At 32.5% G+C, this 21,011-nt stretch overlaps 1 protein-coding gene across 2 annotated transcripts in view; it reads right to left on the minus strand.

Annotated features, from left to right (window-relative positions):
* LOC111700133 (uncharacterized) overlaps positions 1-21,011 on the minus strand; it is a 44,434-nt gene that overhangs the window by 12,493 nt on the left and 10,930 nt on the right. For both annotated transcript variants that reach the window (XM_023470954.1, XM_023470953.1), the window contains exons 11-33: positions 20,185-20,604; positions 19,331-19,434; positions 17,807-17,863; positions 17,396-17,477; positions 16,308-16,376; positions 16,041-16,085; positions 15,278-15,385; positions 14,321-14,452; positions 13,603-13,675; positions 13,003-13,112; positions 10,192-10,326; positions 9,223-9,302; positions 8,704-8,761; positions 8,002-8,230; positions 7,782-7,899; positions 7,073-7,229; positions 6,333-6,501; positions 5,354-5,449; positions 5,217-5,287; positions 4,267-4,325; positions 3,601-3,712; positions 2,549-2,634; positions 1,493-1,598 (exon numbers count right to left, since the gene is read on the minus strand). In XM_023470954.1, coding sequence (XP_023326722.1) covers positions 1,493-1,598; positions 2,549-2,634; positions 3,601-3,712; positions 4,267-4,325; positions 5,217-5,287; positions 5,354-5,449; positions 6,333-6,501; positions 7,073-7,229; positions 7,782-7,899; positions 8,002-8,230; positions 8,704-8,761; positions 9,223-9,302; positions 10,192-10,326; positions 13,003-13,112; positions 13,603-13,675; positions 14,321-14,452; positions 15,278-15,385; positions 16,041-16,085; positions 16,308-16,376; positions 17,396-17,477; positions 17,807-17,863; positions 19,331-19,434; positions 20,185-20,604 — 2,676 coding nt within the window. The remainder of the gene's footprint in view (positions 1-1,492; positions 1,599-2,548; positions 2,635-3,600; positions 3,713-4,266; positions 4,326-5,216; positions 5,288-5,353; positions 5,450-6,332; positions 6,502-7,072; positions 7,230-7,781; positions 7,900-8,001; positions 8,231-8,703; positions 8,762-9,222; positions 9,303-10,191; positions 10,327-13,002; positions 13,113-13,602; positions 13,676-14,320; positions 14,453-15,277; positions 15,386-16,040; positions 16,086-16,307; positions 16,377-17,395; positions 17,478-17,806; positions 17,864-19,330; positions 19,435-20,184; positions 20,605-21,011) is intronic.

Raw genomic sequence — 21,011 nt, forward strand, 5'->3', positions numbered from 1 at the left:
AGACAAAGATAGACAATCACCCAACTCATCTCACGAAACATTAGCCCGGTTCATAGAACAAGCTGTAACTTGCTGTAACTACGACTATGATTTCCAGACATAGCTCTGAGCTCTGATTTCAAAATTGGATCACACCTCGTTCATTTATTAGTCTCAAGTCATAGCATTTGATAGCTGTGACTTCGAGTCGCAGCTAAGCTGTAATCCAAGCTGCGAAGTCATAGCAATTTGACAGCTTAAATTGAAATCTTACTGGGCATTTGCACAAAAAGCGATCTCTTTAATAAAGTCGTCTTTTAAAAAAGGACAAAATTTTACCAAAAAAAATTGTATTACAAAATTTCAAGATACTAAATTCTGAAAATTTCATCATATTTTGTTGACAAATTTGTCTAAACAAAGAGTAAAGTTTTTTAGTTTTATGTAGATGAATATGCAATTTTCATATTTATTTATTTATAAAAATGCATCCCCCCCCTTGGACCCAACGCCCCCCTCCCTTTCATTTCTTCAAATACCAAAATTTTTTTTTGAAAAATCAAATTTTCGAATTTATTTTTAATCATTTGTTTATGAACAATTTACATTTTAATTGCAATATAAATTTGATCAATTATCTTTTCATTTTGTAAACAAAATTAACTATTCTTTTTTTGATAAACTAAAAGTAAAACAATACAACAAAATATTATATTCGATTTTTCATATTTTCATTTTAATGGCTGAATAAATGTTCCCATTTCATTTGGATTCTGTAAATAATGGCGTCCAGTTTGTTCCCATTAGCTGTGATTTAGCTGTGAAGTCGGAGCTAAATCCTAGCTGAGGTATGATTTGGATCAGCTGAAATTTTGCTACGATTTGAAGTCACACCTAAGGTCTGATCTAGGTGCGTTCATTGACTAGAAAACTCAGACAGCTTTAACTAGCTACAGCTCAGCTGTCAAGTCATAGCTACAGCTCGATCTATGAACCGGGCTATTGATTCCAAGAGAAAGTGGGGTTCATGCAGTACGCACACTGTAGGGTTTGCAGGGGTTTATTTTAAACTTCGATTTTGGCATATATTTAGATCATATGTTTAGTAGGCATTTTGCCGGCATACACATAAATACTAAATGATCTGAAAGATAGACAACTATTTTCCCCCCAAGATGTAAACAATAAATAAGAAACTAAATGAAGGAAGCACTGGAAAAATAACTTGATTTTTAAGGTACGTACACAAACAACCCCAATTTCTCTAAAATTGTCAGTTTTGCCCCGCTTTCCTGGTGTACTCAGTACACTGAACCTCTATTAATATCTACTCTGTGCTTGTATCCCATGTATCCTGTACTCTGTATACCCTATAACCCCTGTATCTCCTGTATCCTGTATCCCCTGTAACCCCTTTATCCTGTATCCCCTGTATCTCCTTTATCCTGTATCCCCTGTATCTCCTGTATCCTGTATCCCCTGTAACCCCTGTATCTCCTGTATCCTGTATCACCTGCATTCTCTGAACCAGAAATGAAGAAAGATCTGATGCCTCTACGAAAGATTGTGAGGCTTCAGCCTGAAGTTGGCTGGCTACTAGGGGGGAGGGAAGAGGAACCCTGAAATGTTCATAAGTGTCATGAAAGGGTCTGTTTATGTAATTTCAAGGAACCCTGAATCAAAAACAGGGCATTTCCAATTCACAATAAAATCCTTTAAACCTTCGCCTCAGCAGAATTGTGAAAGAAATCCTTGGTTTTCTATCCAAATGATAACTTTAAATTGTGTTACGTTATGAAGGTAAATAATGGATTTATGCATCAGAGACAAAAGAAAAACTGACAGCATTCACACGTTTGAAGATATACAAACAACGATATAGTCCTAACTTTTACTCAGATAAAAGTTTAAAGGGTACCGTTGTGAATCGGAATTGCCATCTTTTAGTGTAAATTTTATTTAAAATTGATAACTTACATTTCTTGAAAAAAAAAACCTTTTCCTCAATTAGTTATAAGGGTGCAGTGAATTTCAAATATGTATCATATTGGAGGTCGTCTTCTTATCCTATCTGGCAAACAGATCTTAGAAAAGAGTGCATTTAGGTCAAAACTTGTGCAGTACTTGTGGAATAAGAAGACGACATCTAAATTAAAAAGTGTCACAGAAAATTAGATTTGAAGCATTTTACTCGTGTACTACGAAATTACAGATCTCAGAAAAAGAGACATTTAGGTCCAAACTCGCAGTGCCAGTTAGCATATCGAAGACGACCTCAAATCACAAAGTGAAATACAAGAATAATTGTTCATATCATTGTTTTTTTTACATATGAATTGACTATTTTTAGCTCTAGGGAAAAAAGAAGAAAAGAAGAAATAGAAGAAATGAAGAAAATTTGTTTTCTGATACTATTTACCCAAAAATCTACTTATTTCTACAAATTCAGCGAATAAAACCATTACAAAATGCTTTACCGCTCCCCGCAAACCTACAAAACATCTCGGCAAAAAATTATTTATCAAGAAAAACAACATTGTCGAAGTTTTGAGATTTTTTATTTTTCTACCTGGCGTTCTTTCGGGGTTTCCTATTCTCCCTCGCCACAACTTGATCTCCTGCATCCATATACTGCCTTTCATAGTCAACCAATTCCTAGTATAGATATATATATATATATATATATATATATAGTCTACCAACTCCTAGTATAGATAGATATATCGTCTACCAACTCCTAGTATAGATATAATAAATAATCGTTCAGATACAACTCGCTCTCGAACTCGCTGTTCGCTCAATAATACTTCAGTCTATATCAATCCAGATACGACGCTATATGTATTCTTCAATGTGCATCGTACGGATACAACTCGAGCTGACTTTCTGCTCACTACACGTGAATTAACAAGTTTCTAAAAGTAATGAAACAAAGATCCATGTCTAACTAATCTAAATTTGAATTAATGATGGGTCTTCTCAGAAATAAATGAACTTAGTTAGGGTACAGAAAATGTTATAACGTAATATGTATAGGTATGTTCAGGTTTACAAATATGGGGGTTATTACTATATTTATTACAGATTTATAGTCTACCAAATCCTATATAGATAGATATATAGTCTACCAACTCCTAGATAGATAGATAGATTAATAGCCTACTATACTCCTACATTTGATAGATAGTCTACCAACTCGTAAATATATAGATATATATATAGTGAAGATAAAAATATAGTATACTATCTCATAGTGTTAAAGATAGATATTTGGTCTACCAACTCCTAGATAGTAAGATATATGTCTATCAAAATCCTAGATAGATAGACATATAATAATATTTTGAATTTCGTTAAATACCAAAGTTTACACCAGCAGGTTGCAAAGATATATTAGAAAATCTGAATTTGATCTTAGCTCTTTAATACCAACTCGAAAGCAGTTGGCCCCTCTTTTTATAAAAATATTATGAAAAAACGTAGCATTAAAAGAGCCGAATGTAGATATATACCAAAATCTAGAAAGATAGATATATAGTCTACAAGCTAACATATAGATAAGTAGATATTTAGTCTACACACAAATAGATATCATTAAAGATTAAAATTCACAATAGTTACCAAGGTATGCACGTTAAGAAGATGCTGAATAATGATTCCCTTCTGACATTTCAGTTCTTTATTACACATCAGACAAGTCCAGTACTTAGTAACCGTCTCAGCGTTTCCGTACCTTTACAGTATACTTTTACTGTTACTGTGCCTGTACAGTAGAATTTTAGTGTTACCCAGCCAGTACAGTAGAATATTAGTGTTACCATGATAGTATAGTAGAATATTAGTGTTAATGTGGCTGTACAGTAGAATATTAGTGTTGATGTGTGTTATACAATAGAATATTAGTGTTACCATGATAGTATAGTAGAATATTAGTGTTAATGTGGCTGTACAGTAGAATATTAGTGTTGATGTGGGTTATACAATAGAATATTTGTGCTACCATGCCTATACAGTAGAGTATAAGTGTTACAGTGCCTGTACAAGAGAATATTAGTGTTACCCAGCCAGTACAGTAGAGTATACTTCCCCTCTATCCCTTCCTTCTTACCCTCTTCCATTTATATATATATATTCGAGGGGAACCTAGATAGTAGATATTTATATATATATTCGAGGGGAACCTAGATAGTAGATATTTATATATATTTAAACATTTATCCGATAAAACAGACACTCTTAGAAATGAAGATCATACATTTTTCAGTTTGGTGTGATAATGATCTTTACCTGGATTCATATTCTTTCCTTGTTAAACTATGGATTCCATTTAAGTGCATTCGCAAAGCCTAAAAACAAGACAAAACGTTGACAGGGTTCAACAGTTTAGTTGGTGTTCTAGGTAGATAGTAATAAACAATAATGAAACTATGCACATCACTTTTAGGTATATAAAAATAGAATAGAAAATTACAGAAGTGCTTTAAAGTAACATGACTTGTGTTTCTGGAGTTGCAGCCCATGAACTTTTTAGAGCAGGCTGTTATTTTGTTTATTACCGCAAGGGATAGTATAAACTAACATAATATCCCGTCAAGGGTTTATAAGGAGTCATGAATGAGTTTAACATTTTTAAAATTTTTAAATTTTAAATTTTAAATTTTAAAATTCAAATTCACCAAGTTTGGTAAAATGTGCAGAGCTAGGTACTTTTGGTTCTGATAGAGATTAACTACAAACATAAAGTTTTATCTCTCTAAATTAAGGGGACTGTAAGTTAAATTTTTAGTGACCCTCTATGCAAAGATGAATGCCAGATTCACAGCGGTATATTTAAAAACTTTGTATGATCAAGTATGAATTAAAAACTGATTATTTTCAATTGTAATTTCTCTACATAAGTTACTTGCGCATTTCTACTGCAGGAAACCATATAGGAATTGAACACGTTTAAACCTAGAAAAACGACAATATCTTCCACATTATTTATCCGACAAAGGTTTCAAGAGTACCGTTGTGAATCGGGTATTGCCCTCTTGGCATGGAGGGTCACACGATATCACGCGAACAGTCCCTTCAAACCTTTTAATTCAAGAGTTTAACTTGCTGATTTTTAAAACTCCTCTAACTAGGTAATTACTGACTTTTGATTGGTCATCATTTGCATGCAGGTTTAGTCTCGGAACTTTAAACAACAAAAAAACGGTGAAGGGGGAGGGGAGGGCCGGGGGGGGGGTTACCTGGGGCACAGTGAAGTATTTCTCCTCAGGACAGGCTTTGCAGGTGAATTTGCACTGGTTGTACCATTTAACTGTACTGTACTGTACTGTACTGTACTGTACTGTACTGTACTGTACTGTACTGTACTGTACTGTACCTGTAGGAGAGGATATATCTGCTGATATCCGACTGGGTTTAGGTTTCTGAGGATTAGGAACCAGCATAGAATTCAAATCAAACTGCCGAGGAGAACCTAGATAGTAAATATATTACATATATATATACTAGCCTTAGAGGGCGCTATATTCGAGGGGAACCTAGATAGTAGATATTTATATATATTCGAGGGGAACCTAGATAGTAGATATTTATATATATATATTCGAGGGGAACCTAGATAGTAGATATTTATATATATATATTCGAGGGGAACCTAGATAGTAGATATTTATATATATATATTCGAGGGGAACCTAGATAGTAGATATTTATATATATTTAAACATTTATCCGATAAAACAGACACTCTTAGAAATTCCTTAGCAGAATCATTCAACACAATTTGACGAATGATTCTGCCGAGGTAAATTTGATGCTGGTGCTACAACAAATGTTGTTAGATGAAAATTTGAAATTTCTCAGAGAATATATAAAAGTTATCGTCTTTTTTGCAGCTTGTAAAGTGATTAATTTCCTAAATTTCCTCTATTGTTTCTGAAGCAAAAAATACGCCAGTCATTTAAAAAAACAGCCACTAGAAAACAATCAATTTTTTAAAGAGAAATCATTCTTTATCAGAAATTGTGCAATTGTGAATAGTGCAATTCTTTAATTAAAATGTTAAAATAACAGAAACAGTCCCTTTAAATCACACAAATTACAAGTTACAAAATCTTAGTCTAAGTTTCTAGGTGGAAAGGTTGAACAAAGGCGACATTCATTCCTATTTTTTCTGGTTTTTACATTTTATTTGCTGTTTATGTATCAAAAATGTTATGAATAAAAATGCAACAGACAATTCGGGTTCCTTTTCTGGCACGCTTAAAAATGTAGGATTGCAATCTTTTAAAAATGTAGGATTCCAATCTCTTAAAAATGTAGGATTGCAATCTCTCAAAAAAGATTAGTTTTCCTACCCATCATATCAGATAGAGTTGGCAGAACTGGTGGGACATCTTCTAGTTTCATTTTCTTCGGAGATCCTTCCCCCTCTCCCCCCCCTACCCTCACATTCATCGTTAGGTCGGAGATTTTTCCGGACTCTGTACTCTGGTTCTCCAGTACAGGGTACTTTAACTCATAGTCCTAAAAATAAAACAGCCCTAAAAGATATTTTTTTCATGTTTCTTAAAATAGATCTGAGGTACATACTATACCTATTACAAGCAAATGAAGCTGTGTAAATTTTTTTATGTTTAATATAAAAAGCGTTCAATTTTTTTATACAATCATAGTCGTTTATATTAATACAATAAACACATTTCGATTTAAATTTTTGACTTCTAGCAATCTTTTAAGCAATATGGATTCATTATACATAAACATGGAGACAAAGATAAGCTGAAAATTGACAGCACAGCTTCTGTATTTTGAATAAAGCTTGTTAGATATCAAAACTTGAATAGAAAAGTTGTCTTCATTGGATTGATATAAAAGCCGATCATTGTATAATCAAATATGTTTAATGTTCTGTTAAGTCGCATGAAAATCTATATGCAAGGACGATTCAATATTCTCCAAAATAAAGTAAAAATGAAAAGAATATTGTGATGATATGTTAACGTTAAGAATTCCTCCCTTTCCCCCTAAAATTGCACAAAAAGCAAATTTGACTCGATTGTTTAGATTTTAATATTTGTCAAATGAGAAAAATCACCTTAATACTGATCTCGTGAGATTTCAGGTGTCCGCAGATTGATTGATAAGTCCATTTGATACTAATATGACAGACGAGGCATCTGTACAGACGAAATGCTTCAGCTCCTGTACCGTACTTGTCATTGTACCGCTCCTTCGAGATTTGATGTACAGTCCTGAAACACATCAGACTAAAGTAATATTTAGTTTAAGTATAAATCTTGCATCCATTTAAACATATCTCAATTTTCTGAATTCTTATTGATATGATAAAAGAAACGTCTTTGTAATTAAATGAAAATCCACCAATAAAACATAAAAATCTCAAAATGTACAAAAAAAACCAAGATTATTACTAGAAAGTGAAGGATGAAGGGAACTTTTCATTTTTCATTTTCTCGTCCGAGCCACCTCTAATTCCATTCAATGTTATTTTTTTGATGTCCAACCCTTAGGGCAAAAATTAAATTTTCCAAAAAAATTTTAAAATTCGTGAAAAAATGAATATGCTCATTAACCATGTTCTACAAATAAACGATGTTCTACAAATAAGCATCTAAATCAGTGGGAAGGCCGAGAATTTCGAGGTGGTTCGGAAGAGAAAATTAGGAGAATGTGGCTCGGACGACAAATTGTTATTAGGGTTGGCCTACCTCCCCTCGTAAACCTAGCATCATGAATTTGTCAAAATTGTTTTGGAGGGTTGAGGGGGGGGGGGGTAAACTAACCTGATATGGGTACAATAGTATGTAAAGTCTACAAAGGACTTATTGCAAATTAAGCAAGTGAGATCGCTTCCATGGTACCACTGGGTTTCAGGTCGGCTCTCAAAAGTCAAGGATCCAGCTGAAACAGAATATTTATTGCATGTTATTTAAAATAGAATTTTTTAGCGCCAAAATTTAGGACTTTATTTCCGAAATCTGTGGCGGTTACCAATGACCTCACCTTTACTAAGTGTTGGAGGTGAAAACATTGCTCCCTGAGTCGAGCTGACCCTGCCAGCGAGTAGAGCAGCAGGGCTGGCCTTAAGAGGAGGCGGAGGGGGCAGAGAGCTGGGAACTGGTTTTATAGAAGATACATCATGACAAGGGTTCCTGGCCTGCTCACGAAGAGCAGATAGAGGATCTATAGTTAGAAGTTCAGGTTCAGAATCCATATACTTAACTTCATAATCCTTCATTATATATAAAATTATTATCATTATCAAAATTTAAAATTCGGTGATGATGATGGACTAAACCTATATAGAGTAAATAAAGTAGATGTCAGTTCCACATTTTTATTGAAAATATATTTCGATCAGGGTTATCCCTCGCTAGTTCTTGAAATTGTTTCTGTCTTTCAGATTAAAAAAATTTATTAATTTAATAAAAGCTAAATACGGTTACGGCAAGTTTTATGTTTTTAACATTTTATTGAAAATATATTTTGAACTGGGTTGACCCTCGCCAGTTCTTAAGATTGTTTCTGTCATTAAGATTCAAAAAATTTATCAATTTATTAAAATTATAATTTAGACTCCACTTCTAAGCTACTACGGTTACGGCAAGTTTTGCGTTTTTTAACAATCTTAATTAACTATTCTTTGAGGACAAATGTAAATAAATAACTTTAAAATATATCTTATATATATATTTATATTTATGCCTGAATATTTGTTCCATGAACTTGTTTTAAATGCTGCCTTATGCTTGAATACTTCCATCTAAGTGAAAACCATTTTTAGAAAATTTGAAAAAACCTTTTAATTTGAAAATACATTTTTTAAATTTACTTTATCGTCCTCGTAAAAAGTCCAATTATAAGGACTGTAAGCATAATTTCACATGACTCTCCAAAGATGGCAATACCCGATGCACATTGCACAACAGTCCTTTGTCTGATCAATTATGAATTAGATTATTGGATATCAATGTTTAAAGTTTAAGAAACTGATTATTTTCAATGGCATGCAGAAAAAAACATAGGGATTATCAGAATTAAACACTTGTAAACCTAGAAATAAAGATAATATTTTTCACATCATTGATCAGATAAAGAATTCAAGGGTTGCCGTCTTTACACGGAGGTTCGATTTAAATCACGCTCTCTCGTTGCCTACCTTTTATTTAAAATTTACAAAAATTTTATGTTTGAAAAAAATTCTTTCTTGCAATGATTTTTTGCCTAATTTTACTGTTGCATATGAGGCATTGGTACTGGTGATAAATCTCAGCATCTTTTCCATATTTTTCATTATACTGCTCCTAAATACAGTCGTCGTCGTATAGATCATTACAATGAAGACAACTTTCGATTTCATTTTTTTGTTCAACATGGATACGCATAAATATGGAAACAAAAATGTTTTATATTTTACAGCTTCTCTTGGTTTACTTGTAAACTTGTAATTTGAAAAAATGGAACACAAAACTTAAATCGACAATTCTTCGTTGTATTGATATAAACACCGAACACAGTAGATAACTCATTTAGATTTCTTAAATTTAACATATTCTTTTCAGAAGATTTGGATAAAAAAAATTATATATTATCATTAATCCCCCCTTTCCAGCCCCTTTCAAACATCAGTGTTCCCCATCTCATTAAAAGTTTTATCCGCTGCATTTCAAGTTAACACTTAAAAACTGAAAATCAACTCTTTTAAGATAAAGTAAATATAAAGAATTCAAGATTCTGTGCAAGGGGGGCAGAACCCCCCTTGCACAGAAATTTTTTGGATTTTAGTAGTAATTAATGGGGCGTTTTGGTACCCTAAAAAGGTCAACTTCAAGGTCCCCAGAGTTTTTTTTAAAGCATTTATGATACTGTTTTTTTTTGTCTATGGTTTTTTCCCTTTCTTCTTTCCCCTTCCCTCTTGCTCCTTTTCCCTTCCCTTTTGTCCTTTTCCCTTCCCTCTTCCCATTTTTCCTTCCCCTCTATCCCTTCCTTCTTACCCTCTTCCCCTTTCCCCTTCCCTCTTCCCTTTCCCCTTCCCTTGCCCCTTCCCTTTCCCCTTCCCTTTCCCCTTCCCTTTCCCCTTCCCCTTCCCCTTCCCCTTCCCCTTCTCTTTTCCTTTTCCCCTTCCCTTCCCCTAGAAAAATATAAACCCCTGCTAGATATTTTTCAACAAGCCCATTAAATTTTCTTCTTTACCTTTGTTATACCGTGGATTTTGCTGAAATGGTGAAAATACCATTGATCATTGGCAAAATTCTTGAAGCAAATTTGACAGGTAAGATCGCTGCCATGATACCAAGCATGCTCAGATGCACCGTCGGTTATCGGCTCCTGCAAAAACGTTCAATGTGTAAAATAAAACAGTTGTCCAATGTACACACACCGATTGACATTGTTTTGAGGTTCGTTTTTTTAAATTTTAATGCTTTTTCACGAGGCTCGACAAGAATCTGAAATGTTTAGCCTTTTTTTTAATTCTTCACTCTCAACAAAGATATTAACCAAAACGATATTTTTCAAAACGATAAGTAAACAGAGCTGGGAACTTTTGAATTGTGGATATCGGAATTAATGCTTGATCCACTCTTTTCTTAATCTCGAGATTAAATATTGCTTGCAAGTTGTCCTCATGAATTTAATCTCCAGATTAATTAACAGATCGGGATTACGGATATCACATTCTAAAGTTTTCAGTCAAGAAAACGAACAAATCTGCCGTTCATATTATCAAATTTGTTGATCTAAATATTTAATCTCGAGACTAACATAATCTCGAGATTATGTTAGTCTCGAGATTAGCAAAAAGAGAGGATTAAGCATTAATCTCGATATCCACCATTCTAAAGTTCCCAGCTCAGGACATTTTAATCTCTGGACAGAATGTTGACACTAAATTTAAAATGGACTAGTGGAGGGTCTGATCAGAACTATAGAAAACCACCAAAATTCTTCACTCTGATGCAAATTCGGTTTTGAAAAAAGAAGAGCTTCAGATGTGGAGATTAGTAAGAATAAAGTTCAAAAAGAAATTCTATTCAAAATCACCGAAGTCAGTTTCGGACAAACTCAATATTTTTGTATTTATAAAGTGAACTCGTTCAGCAGAATTATGCTTTTGACATTGGAGAATAAATGAGCACATGAAGTTCTAAATTCCTATTTTTTTTAGCATGCTTAAAAACCTACAGTTTTAACCAAAAAACTCTGGAACAAGGAGACGACGTTTAGACTCAATTTATGACTTTAAATAATGGAATGAACATGAGACACCACAATTGTACGATGTAAAAAGGCCGCCCAATTGACTTAATACTGATTAATAAGTTACAAGAAAAAAAATTTGCCTTGTAACTGCATTAAATACAATTAATTATTTCTTCAATGTCGTCTTCCTATTCTAGTTTTCTGGTTATCACTGTACAAAGAATGATACTTCATATCTAAATGATTTTCAAAATAAAGAAACAAGTTTACCCTGTAATTTGATACAAAATTTAGAAAAATAGATTATTTGGATGTTTGAATTCTTCTCAGGGGTGTTCACGAGAAGTTCTAACTATTTCTAGCACATCATCAAGCACACAAATTTGGGGACATCTGTTTTTATTTGGTCGTCTTTTATCTTGCTTTCAGTTTTTCTCGCTATTCTTTTTTTGGCCTTGTTGATTTTTTTCAAGGTCTTGTTTTTTTTTCGATTTTTTTTTTCATTTTCTTCGACTGAGAAGCAACAATATAAACAAACATATTCACCAATTACTTTATAGAACCTTAAAATGGAAACCAAAGGTGATAGAACATAGTAAACAGGAAAGCAGAATTGCGCAATAAAAAGTTTATAAACCTTTATTAAATATTAATTAATCATCGATGAAATGATGAATAAAATTATGTTAAATTTTGGGCAAATGAGACCAGGGGTACAGGAGTTGTGAACGTACATACGAACACACCACACGCCTGTGATAAACAGCAAATACATATACCAGCTTTGCCTAGAAACCAAGTTTTCCTATAAAAGTCAACCTACTCAATTTAGAACTCTTAAAACAAGCAAAGACACTTTCCGTGGTTCTACCAAGCTTCCCGTTCAAAAAATGAGGCAAATCGGTTAAGGGGTTTCTCTAAGTTGTGTTTGGACAATCAAAAAACATACCGACAGAGATTAATACTTTAGATATATAAACAGACGGTGGAATATGGGTAAAGCTCCCCCCCCCTCCCATGCATAATATTTAGACTAAAAACAAAAGAAAACATGTTTATTGTGATGTTTAAGTAAATAATTAACTCACAATACCAATTATTCTAAGTTTCCCTAATATTCCTTAATAATATTAATAATTTTCCTTATAATTAATAAATGTTTGAAGACGTATAAAACCAAATTTACTAATGTATAGAATAAAAAGTCTTAATTAAGACTATGTGCAGTGTTCAAAGTATTCATGGTATTTATATTTGCATGTTACAGCTTTACAATATATTTCTTAAAAGGGGCTGTAACGTCACATTGTTTATTTTCATTTGCGGCTTCTCTGCGACTGTGATTTGCTGTTTTAAGATGAAATGAAGAAATTATTAGATTTAAGCACTTTCCGAGTCAGAAAACGACAATATCAGATTAATGTTTCAAGCGTACCTTTGTAAATCGGGCATTGCCTAATACCATCATAACGATAACCCCTTAACCTTTATCTGATAAAGGATTACGGTGATATTTTTCTATCTTAAAGTGAAACAAATTCACTCAATTTCCTTCTTGATCTCTGCTATAAATCCGCAACTCTCGAGTCACTTATATATAGAAACCGCCATTGCAAATGGTCCAGTTTATCTACATTCTACAATCTACATCATTGTTTACAGTGTTCTGTTCTGATTCAGGCATGAAACTATTTAAGTGATCACGTAAAATTAACGTTAACAGTCTTTTTTTAAAGGAGGAAAGTAGCAGAAAACTTATGTAAAACAATTTTACAAAGACAACAATATTTTTCTAAATTTTACCTTTACTTCTGGAGGGGTTTCCTCGATAATAATATCTTCCTCAGTAAACTCATATCTTTCTTCCTCATTCCCCTCCTCCCCCTCATTGCCATCCTCCCCTTCCTCACTTTCTGCAAGAAATAAGGGTGTTAAAGAGATGTTAACCATCTTCTTCGTGGATTTTCTCCATGACAAAGAAGACGACATCGGCTCCGCTACATTGATAAGGAATTATATTATTGGGAAAGTTCTCTACTTGGTGGCCTTTAAAATCGAATTTTCTCCTTAAATTCGTAAAAAAGTGATAAAGATTTTAATGATTTTTTGGAGGCAGGGGCAGGGGGAGTGTTAAAATAATTTAGTTCATTTTATTTCATGATATTTATTTTTATTGATTCAGCTTTTTCCAGTTTACACGATCATTTAATAAAAAAAATTTGGTTTTTCTGGATTCTGGAAGTTTATAACTTAAAACCATCAAAAAAGCAGACTGAAACGTCGATACTTGGGTTTAGTATTTTTTAAAAGCCATACTTTTTTAAAACATTACACTCACAAGATAGAATGATCCACGGATTTACAATTAAAACGTTTTGACCTCTGAGAAAAGTTTGATCTTACCAATAATTAGTTCTGATTCCTGATCTTGATCCTCTATAATATCCATCTCACCAGTGGCAATCGTGTCTTCATACTAAATATACAAAAACATATTTTTACTTTTGTTTCGGATATAGACTTATTAAAGTAATGATTTTAGCTTGTAAGTATTGTTTTATTAATTGTGACTCTTTTCTTCGTACATAATAAAAGATAAAATAACGTCATTTTGTTGGAGGTCGCCATGTTTTTGTTGTTAAATTTTAAAATACTAGCAACGTAAAAGGCAAATATGCAAGATTTTGATAAATAAATCAGTTATAAGATAATGTCATACAATTATAATTTCCCCAAGTGCTTAGGATCCGGATCCGGATACGAAAAAATATGCGGATCCACGGATCCTGATCAAAGGGGCAAATATCAACAAAAAACTGCAAATATAATCTTTTGACTCATAAAACTCAAATCTCAACAAACATTAGATTATCAAAAAAGATCTTATAGATGGTTCACCAAGTTTTAGCACAAAAATAACGAAGAAAAGAAGAAAATTTATTTGAAATTTTTTCTTTTGTTCAAACAAACAGAAAATCTTCAAGAAATTTTCATGACCTGGATCCGCATTTGTATCCGGATTTGGATCCGGATCCATTATTTTTCACTGCGGATCCAGGATCGGAATCTAGGTCCGCATCAAAATAAAATGGATCCTAAGCACTGATTTCCCCGAACTCACCGGGATATAATCCTGCTCATACTCTGACATGGACAGGTCGTGTATGAGGGTGATATGGCTAGCAATATTGTTGTACTTGTGCGCAATCCTGGCATTGCAGATCAGGCACTCGTACTGCTTGTACACCTCACCCTGGACCAAAGGTTATTCAGTACATTAAGTAAATTAAGTACATTAAGTCAACATGGTTAACAAAATATTAGATGACAGGTTTGATTAAAAGGGTCTCTAGGTGTAATTTCAATTAAGTATAAGCATGTCTGATTCATCACGGAACTCAAAACACTTGAATCTCCCGGCACTAGATTGTAAGCTAGAGAAATCAGGATTTCTCCGTCATCAACGATCAGACAAAGGTTTAAATCGTGCCGTTGTAAATCGGACATGCCAATCTGTAAATGGAGGGTTGCTTGAAATTACGTATAATCGTCAACAGTCTGAAAATCTTTAAAAATAATAATTTAGATTTTAATTTCGTATTTAGTCTGTTAGTATTAAAATATTTCGTATTTAGTCTGTAAGTATTCAAATATTTCGTATTTAGTCTGTTAGTATTCAAATATTTCGTATTTAGTCTGTTAGTATTCAAATATTTCGTATTTAGTCTGTTAGTATTCAAATTTAAAAAATCATAAATAATTGAAGCTTCAAAATTAACATAAAATATGGGAGATAAAAACTTGTCAAAATCTTAACCATTAATCCACATATATGATAAAACCATTTTAAAAAGTAAAAAAAACCCGGCATTTTCTACAGTGAACAGTTCATTAAATATTAATACCAGTGTTCAGTGTTCACATCTTTTCTAAGGTCAGTCTCAAATATGTTCTGGGTCATTAGTTACGCGACAGCTAAGATGAGTATTCAGTACATATCCACATGGAAAAGGTAATTCAGAAGAATACTAATAAACAAATAATAATTATTTGGTAATTTTTAATAGTGTAAATATACCTTGGTTCCAAACTTCTTATGATACGTCTGCAGATCTATTTGATGAAATGAAGTTATATGTTTATGGTAGGATTCTGATAGATTGAACATCTTGTTGCACCCTAACATCTAGAAAATAAATATATTGTTGCACCCTAACTTCTAAATATTAAACATTTTGGTGCACACTAACATCTAGAATATAAATATATTGTTGCACCCTAATTTCTAAATATTAAACATTTTGGTGCACCCTAACATCTAGTAAAAAAAACAACTCGTTGCACCCTAACATTAAACAATGATTTAAATTCATAAAATATAAAAAGAAAGTAATTCCTTTTTTATACACTGAAGTTCAGGACAGTTAAATTAAAATTTGAACTGAGTGCTTAGTTCCTTTCGTATACAAAATCAAAAAATTATTTTATTAAGTGCACTGCTTCACTGCTTAGGATCCATTTAATTTTGATTCGGATCTTGTATCCGCTCTGGAAAAAAATGGATCCGGATCTCGGTTCTAAATTTTTTTTTGAAGATTTGCCGAACAAATAAATTACGTTTAAAACATTTTCTTCTTTTTTCGCTTATTTTATGTTAATAATTAGTGAGTCACTCACAGACTTGGAAATTTTTATAAATCACTTCTAAATATTTTTTTTTTATTTTGCCCCTTGGATCCGGATCTAGGAAGCCAAAATGTTGCAGATCCAATAGATCTGGATCCGAATCCTAAGCACTGATGTAATCATATATAAAAATATGAATTTAAACATCCAAATACCTGACAAGTATACAAGCAACCTTCGTACCACACCTCTTCATCATCCTACAACAAAAATATTTTAAAGTTATCAAATTTTCAAAATCTATAAAATATCCTTTTTTTTCTAGCTAAAAATAGATTATTTTGATTTGCCGTTTTGGTATTAAAATGACTTACAAAGAAGGAATTTGCTAATATAAAATTGTAAAATTGTAAATTGTAATTTGAGGTCACATGAAATTACGTTTACTGTCCCTTTAACACAATAAAAAATATAAGAATTACCAAAATTTTGTTTTCAGTTTTCTGAACAATACTCAGATTATTGCCTGCAGACTTGGCTTTGCTGAAATCCTGAACAAAGAACATAAAATTAGATGGTGAACCAGATAAAAATTTAAATAATAAGATACAGGGTGAACCAGATAAAAATTTAAATAATAAGATACAGGGTGAACCAGATAAAAATTTTAATAATAAGATACAGGGTGAACCAGATAAAAATTTAAATAAGATACAGGGTGAACCTGATAAAAATTTAAACAATAAGATACAGGGTGAACCAGATTAATATTCAAATATTAAGATATATGGTGAACCAGATTAAAATTTAAATATTAAGATACAGGGTGAACCAGATTAGATTTAAATGTTAAGATACAAGGTGAACCAGATAAAAATTTAAATGTTAAGATACAAGGTGAACCAGATAAAAATTTAAATAATAAGATACAGGGTGAACCAGATAAAAATTTAAATGATAAGATGCAGGGTGAACTAGATTATAATTCAAATGAATACAGGGTGAACACCAAAAATTTTAAATGTTTTGCAGAGAAATTCTAAAAATTTTGTTTTATTATGATTCATGTATCCTTAGCCTTTGTCTCTCATTTGACGTAACTGTGTTATGCTTAGACTATGTACATTCTACATACAATAATGTACTGTACTGTACTGTACTGTACTGTACTGTACTGTACTGTACTGTACTGTACTGTACTGTACTTACTGTACTGTACTGTACTGTACTGTACTGTACTGTACTGTACTGTACTGTACTGTACTGTACTGTACTGTACTGTACTGTACTGTACTGTACTGTACTGTACTGTACTGTACTGTACTGTACTGTACTGTACTGTAATGTACTGTACTGTACTGTACTGTACTGTACTGTACTGTACTGTAATGTACTGTACTGTACTGTACTGTACTGTACTGTACTATACTGTACTGTACTGTACTGTACTGTACTGTACTGTACTGTACTTTACTGTACTGTACTGTACTGTACTGTACTGTACTATACTGTACTCAAACTATATTTATATAGTTACAGTACATTACATATTGTACAAGCTGTACAATACCTGTGTTTTACTTCTAGAATCTGGTTCATACTTTGCACTGTAATCCTCCATACTTAAATTGTGCTGGGATTCAAGATGCTTTCTAACAGTTCAGAACAATCAAATATTTTTTTCTTTGAAACAAATCTTTTTTTCTACTTTAGAAAACGACAAAGGTTAAAAGTCGGAGTTACTTATAAAGGATGAGACGTTATAACGACCTAAAACTCTTCTAACACAAAAATTAAAAGGCAAGGCACACGGAATTTTAGAAAAAATTCTTTGTTGTCTACCCTGTATGTCAAAAAAAATTAATTGCAGTGAAAAAAAAGGAAGGAAAAAACTAAAACAAAAAAAGCAGAATAAAGTATAGCAAAAAAATGGAACAATTAAAAATAATTGTTAAGTTTCAAAAAATGTTTTGACTCTTTCCTGATGTTAAACATTCTCCAAACCACATTAGTATTGCAAATTTTACAAGAATAATATCTGAAAAAAAATTTAATGTAAAAATTTTATTCTTTTTCATTTAAAGGGAGTGACCGGTTATGTAAGGTAGTTGAACTGAGTATGAAGTGTTGTTGACAAATTCTTTAGGATTCATTTGAGACATATATAACTTTTTAAAGATCTGTAAATCCTGAGTTTGAGCGCAAATTCGACGTTCAAAACTCCTACTTTGGAAGTGGATACGTTTTCAGAATTAGTTTTTTTTAATTATTAAATAACGACAAGATAAAATGTAAAAAAAATTCTTCAGTAAGCTAATTAGTTGAGTAGGAACAGGTTGAGAAAATAAAAATTTACTCTTATCATCGAAAATAAGTAATCTTGTTCAATTTTTATTATTATTTTCTCATTATTCACAAAGATTTTCTGGAATATTATTGAAAAGGCGACATTTGAAGAATTTGAAGAAATCTGCGAATAAATTCAAAGAAAATAAGAAATTGAATATAATAATGAAAACGAAATAATTTGTTCTAGTATTGACTTATTGACAAATTTCTTTTGAGAAATATGTTCCTAACCTTAGATTACTGTATAATTTTTACTTCATTTTTCGTCGTCATTATTTAATAATTTAAAAGAAACTAATTCTGAAAACGTATCCACCCCCAAAGCAAGAGTTTTGAACGTCGAATTTGCGCTCAAACTCAGGATTTACAGATCTTTAAGAAGTTTTTTATGTCTCAAATGAATCCGAAAGAAGTTTTCCACAATACTGCATACTCAGTTCGACTACCTTACATAGCCGGTCACTCCCTTTAAATATAAAACTCATGCAACACTACCAATTAATTCCATTTACTTTGCATTGTTACTTTTTTCAAATCATTTTTAATCATTAATTGAATTTTCTCCTTAAATAAACTTAAACCAAAAGTAATGTTAACATTCCGAATTTTTTCTTTTTAAAAGAAGATATTTTCAAGAAAATATATACCCCATATTACCTATAGGTTAAATATATACCCCTGAAATATTACCTATAGGTTAAATATATACCCCTGAAATATTACCTATTGGGTAAATATATACGTCTAAAATATTGCCTATTGGTTAAATATATATACCCCTGAAATATTACCTTTTGGTTAAATAAATACCCCTGAAATATTACCTATTGGTAAAATATATACCTCTGAAATATTACCCATTGGGTAAATATATACCCCTGAAATATTACATATTGGTGAAATATATACCCCTGAAATATTACCTATTAGTTAAATATATACCCCTGAAATATTACCTATTGGGTGAATATATACCTCTGAAATATTACCTATTGGTTAAATATATATACCCCTGAAATATTACCTATTGGTTAAATATATACCCCTGAAATATTACCTATTGGTTAAATATATACCCCTGAAATATTACCTATTGGTTAAATATATACGCCTGAAATATTACCTATTGGTTAAATATATGCGACTGAAATAATACCTATTGGTCTCCCCCTCCTGCCCGTATTCTGCATGATACTGTTCCATACTCAGGTTATGGATCTTCTTCACGTGACCGTGGTACGAGAAATAAATGTCGTAATTCTACATCATTTATTCAAGATTAGATTAATAAAAAATATTGTGTGGGTACCAAGCTTTGCCGGGAAACCCCGACGTCTCATTACCTTCCCTATCTTATTGTACTCCCCTTCCCTCTACTCCACTTGTCCCAGGATTCCTTATTCGTTAAAGGAAGACATTTCGAAAAATGCTTCAACTCAGAATTACCCCTCATTCCCCTATTTTCCTTGAACCCCCACCCCCAGGAACCATATCCAGCTTCTTTACATACGATTTAACTAAATGTATTCAGACTAAAAAAAAACTGTGGAATAGGAAGACGACTGTTAAATCAAGTTATAATTTGATCAGTAGATTATGAACATGAACAGCAATAGTGCTTTGTACACAGACCCATTTCACAAGATAATTTGCAGGTAAAACCTTTACATTCGAACTAAATATCGTCTTCCAATTCTATAGTTTTTTTTTCACGGGGGGGGCGATTTTGAAATGTTTTGCGTCAAAATTCGGGCCAGCCATTTCAGAGTTCTTCTGCACCCTCCCACCTACCCCTTCTTCAGAAGAGCAACATTCTTTGAGTGTACACTATCAAGAGTTAGATTAGGCTAGGATAGATAAGACAGTGTCGGAAAGTTTCTTTTTTATCAGAAGAAGAAGCGGCGATCATTCTTTCAGAAATAACCAAAAATTCTTTTTAAAAAATATAATTTTTCTTTAAATCATTAAAATAATATTGGTTAATAAAAAATTCTGAGAATAAATCATTTCCTTGTTGCAAGGTATACAGACATAAGAGCATCCTTCATACCATCTCCTCCTCTCACCATCCCCATTGGACATCATCTCCCCCTCATCTATTTCAATCTCATCCGAATCACCAGCTTTCATCATAACCTCCTCCTCCTCCTCTTCTTCGTCTTCGTCCTCAGCCTCGTAATCTTTTCTTACATCCTTTAACTGTGCGGCCTCTGTCAACTCAGCGTCCTCTGCCATCTCAGCGTCCTCTGCTATCTCAGCGTCCTCTGCTATCTCTGCGTCCTCTACCTCCATGTCCCTGTCCTCGATCTCGTCCTCTATATTCTGATTAAGGATGTAGTTATCCCTGTATTCCGAGATACTCATGTTGTGCGCACTCTTCATGTGCGCCTTGATGGCACTATTCTTGTGCACAATGGTCTGCTGACAGATCTAAACAAAAATGGCTTTTTTCAAAATATTCAAAAAAAATCAAAATTAAATTTAGGTTTAATACAGTCGTCGTCGTATATATTAATGCAATGAAGACGAATTTTGATTTCAATTTTGATTCATGTCAAGCTTTCAAACAGCATAGACATGGAAACAAAGAAATGCTATTTATAAACAGCTTCTCGTTGTTTACTTGTAAACTTTTAATTTGAAAAAGCTTGTTATAAATCAAAACTTAAATAGAAAAGTCGTCTTCACTGTATTCATATAAACACCAACTGTAGTACCCCCTACCTAATTTGCAAAAGTACTGTATATGAATATAAATAGTAGTTCAAAAATAAACAAATTGCAACATAATTGTGTTAAAGTCAAATAGTTAGTTTTTAAATAACTTTTATAATCTG

Source organism: Eurytemora carolleeae, unplaced genomic scaffold, assembly GCF_000591075.1.
Source record: "Eurytemora carolleeae unplaced genomic scaffold, Eaff_2.0 scaffold370, whole genome shotgun sequence".
NCBI classification, from domain to species: Eukaryota; Metazoa; Arthropoda; class Copepoda; order Calanoida; family Temoridae; genus Eurytemora; species Eurytemora carolleeae.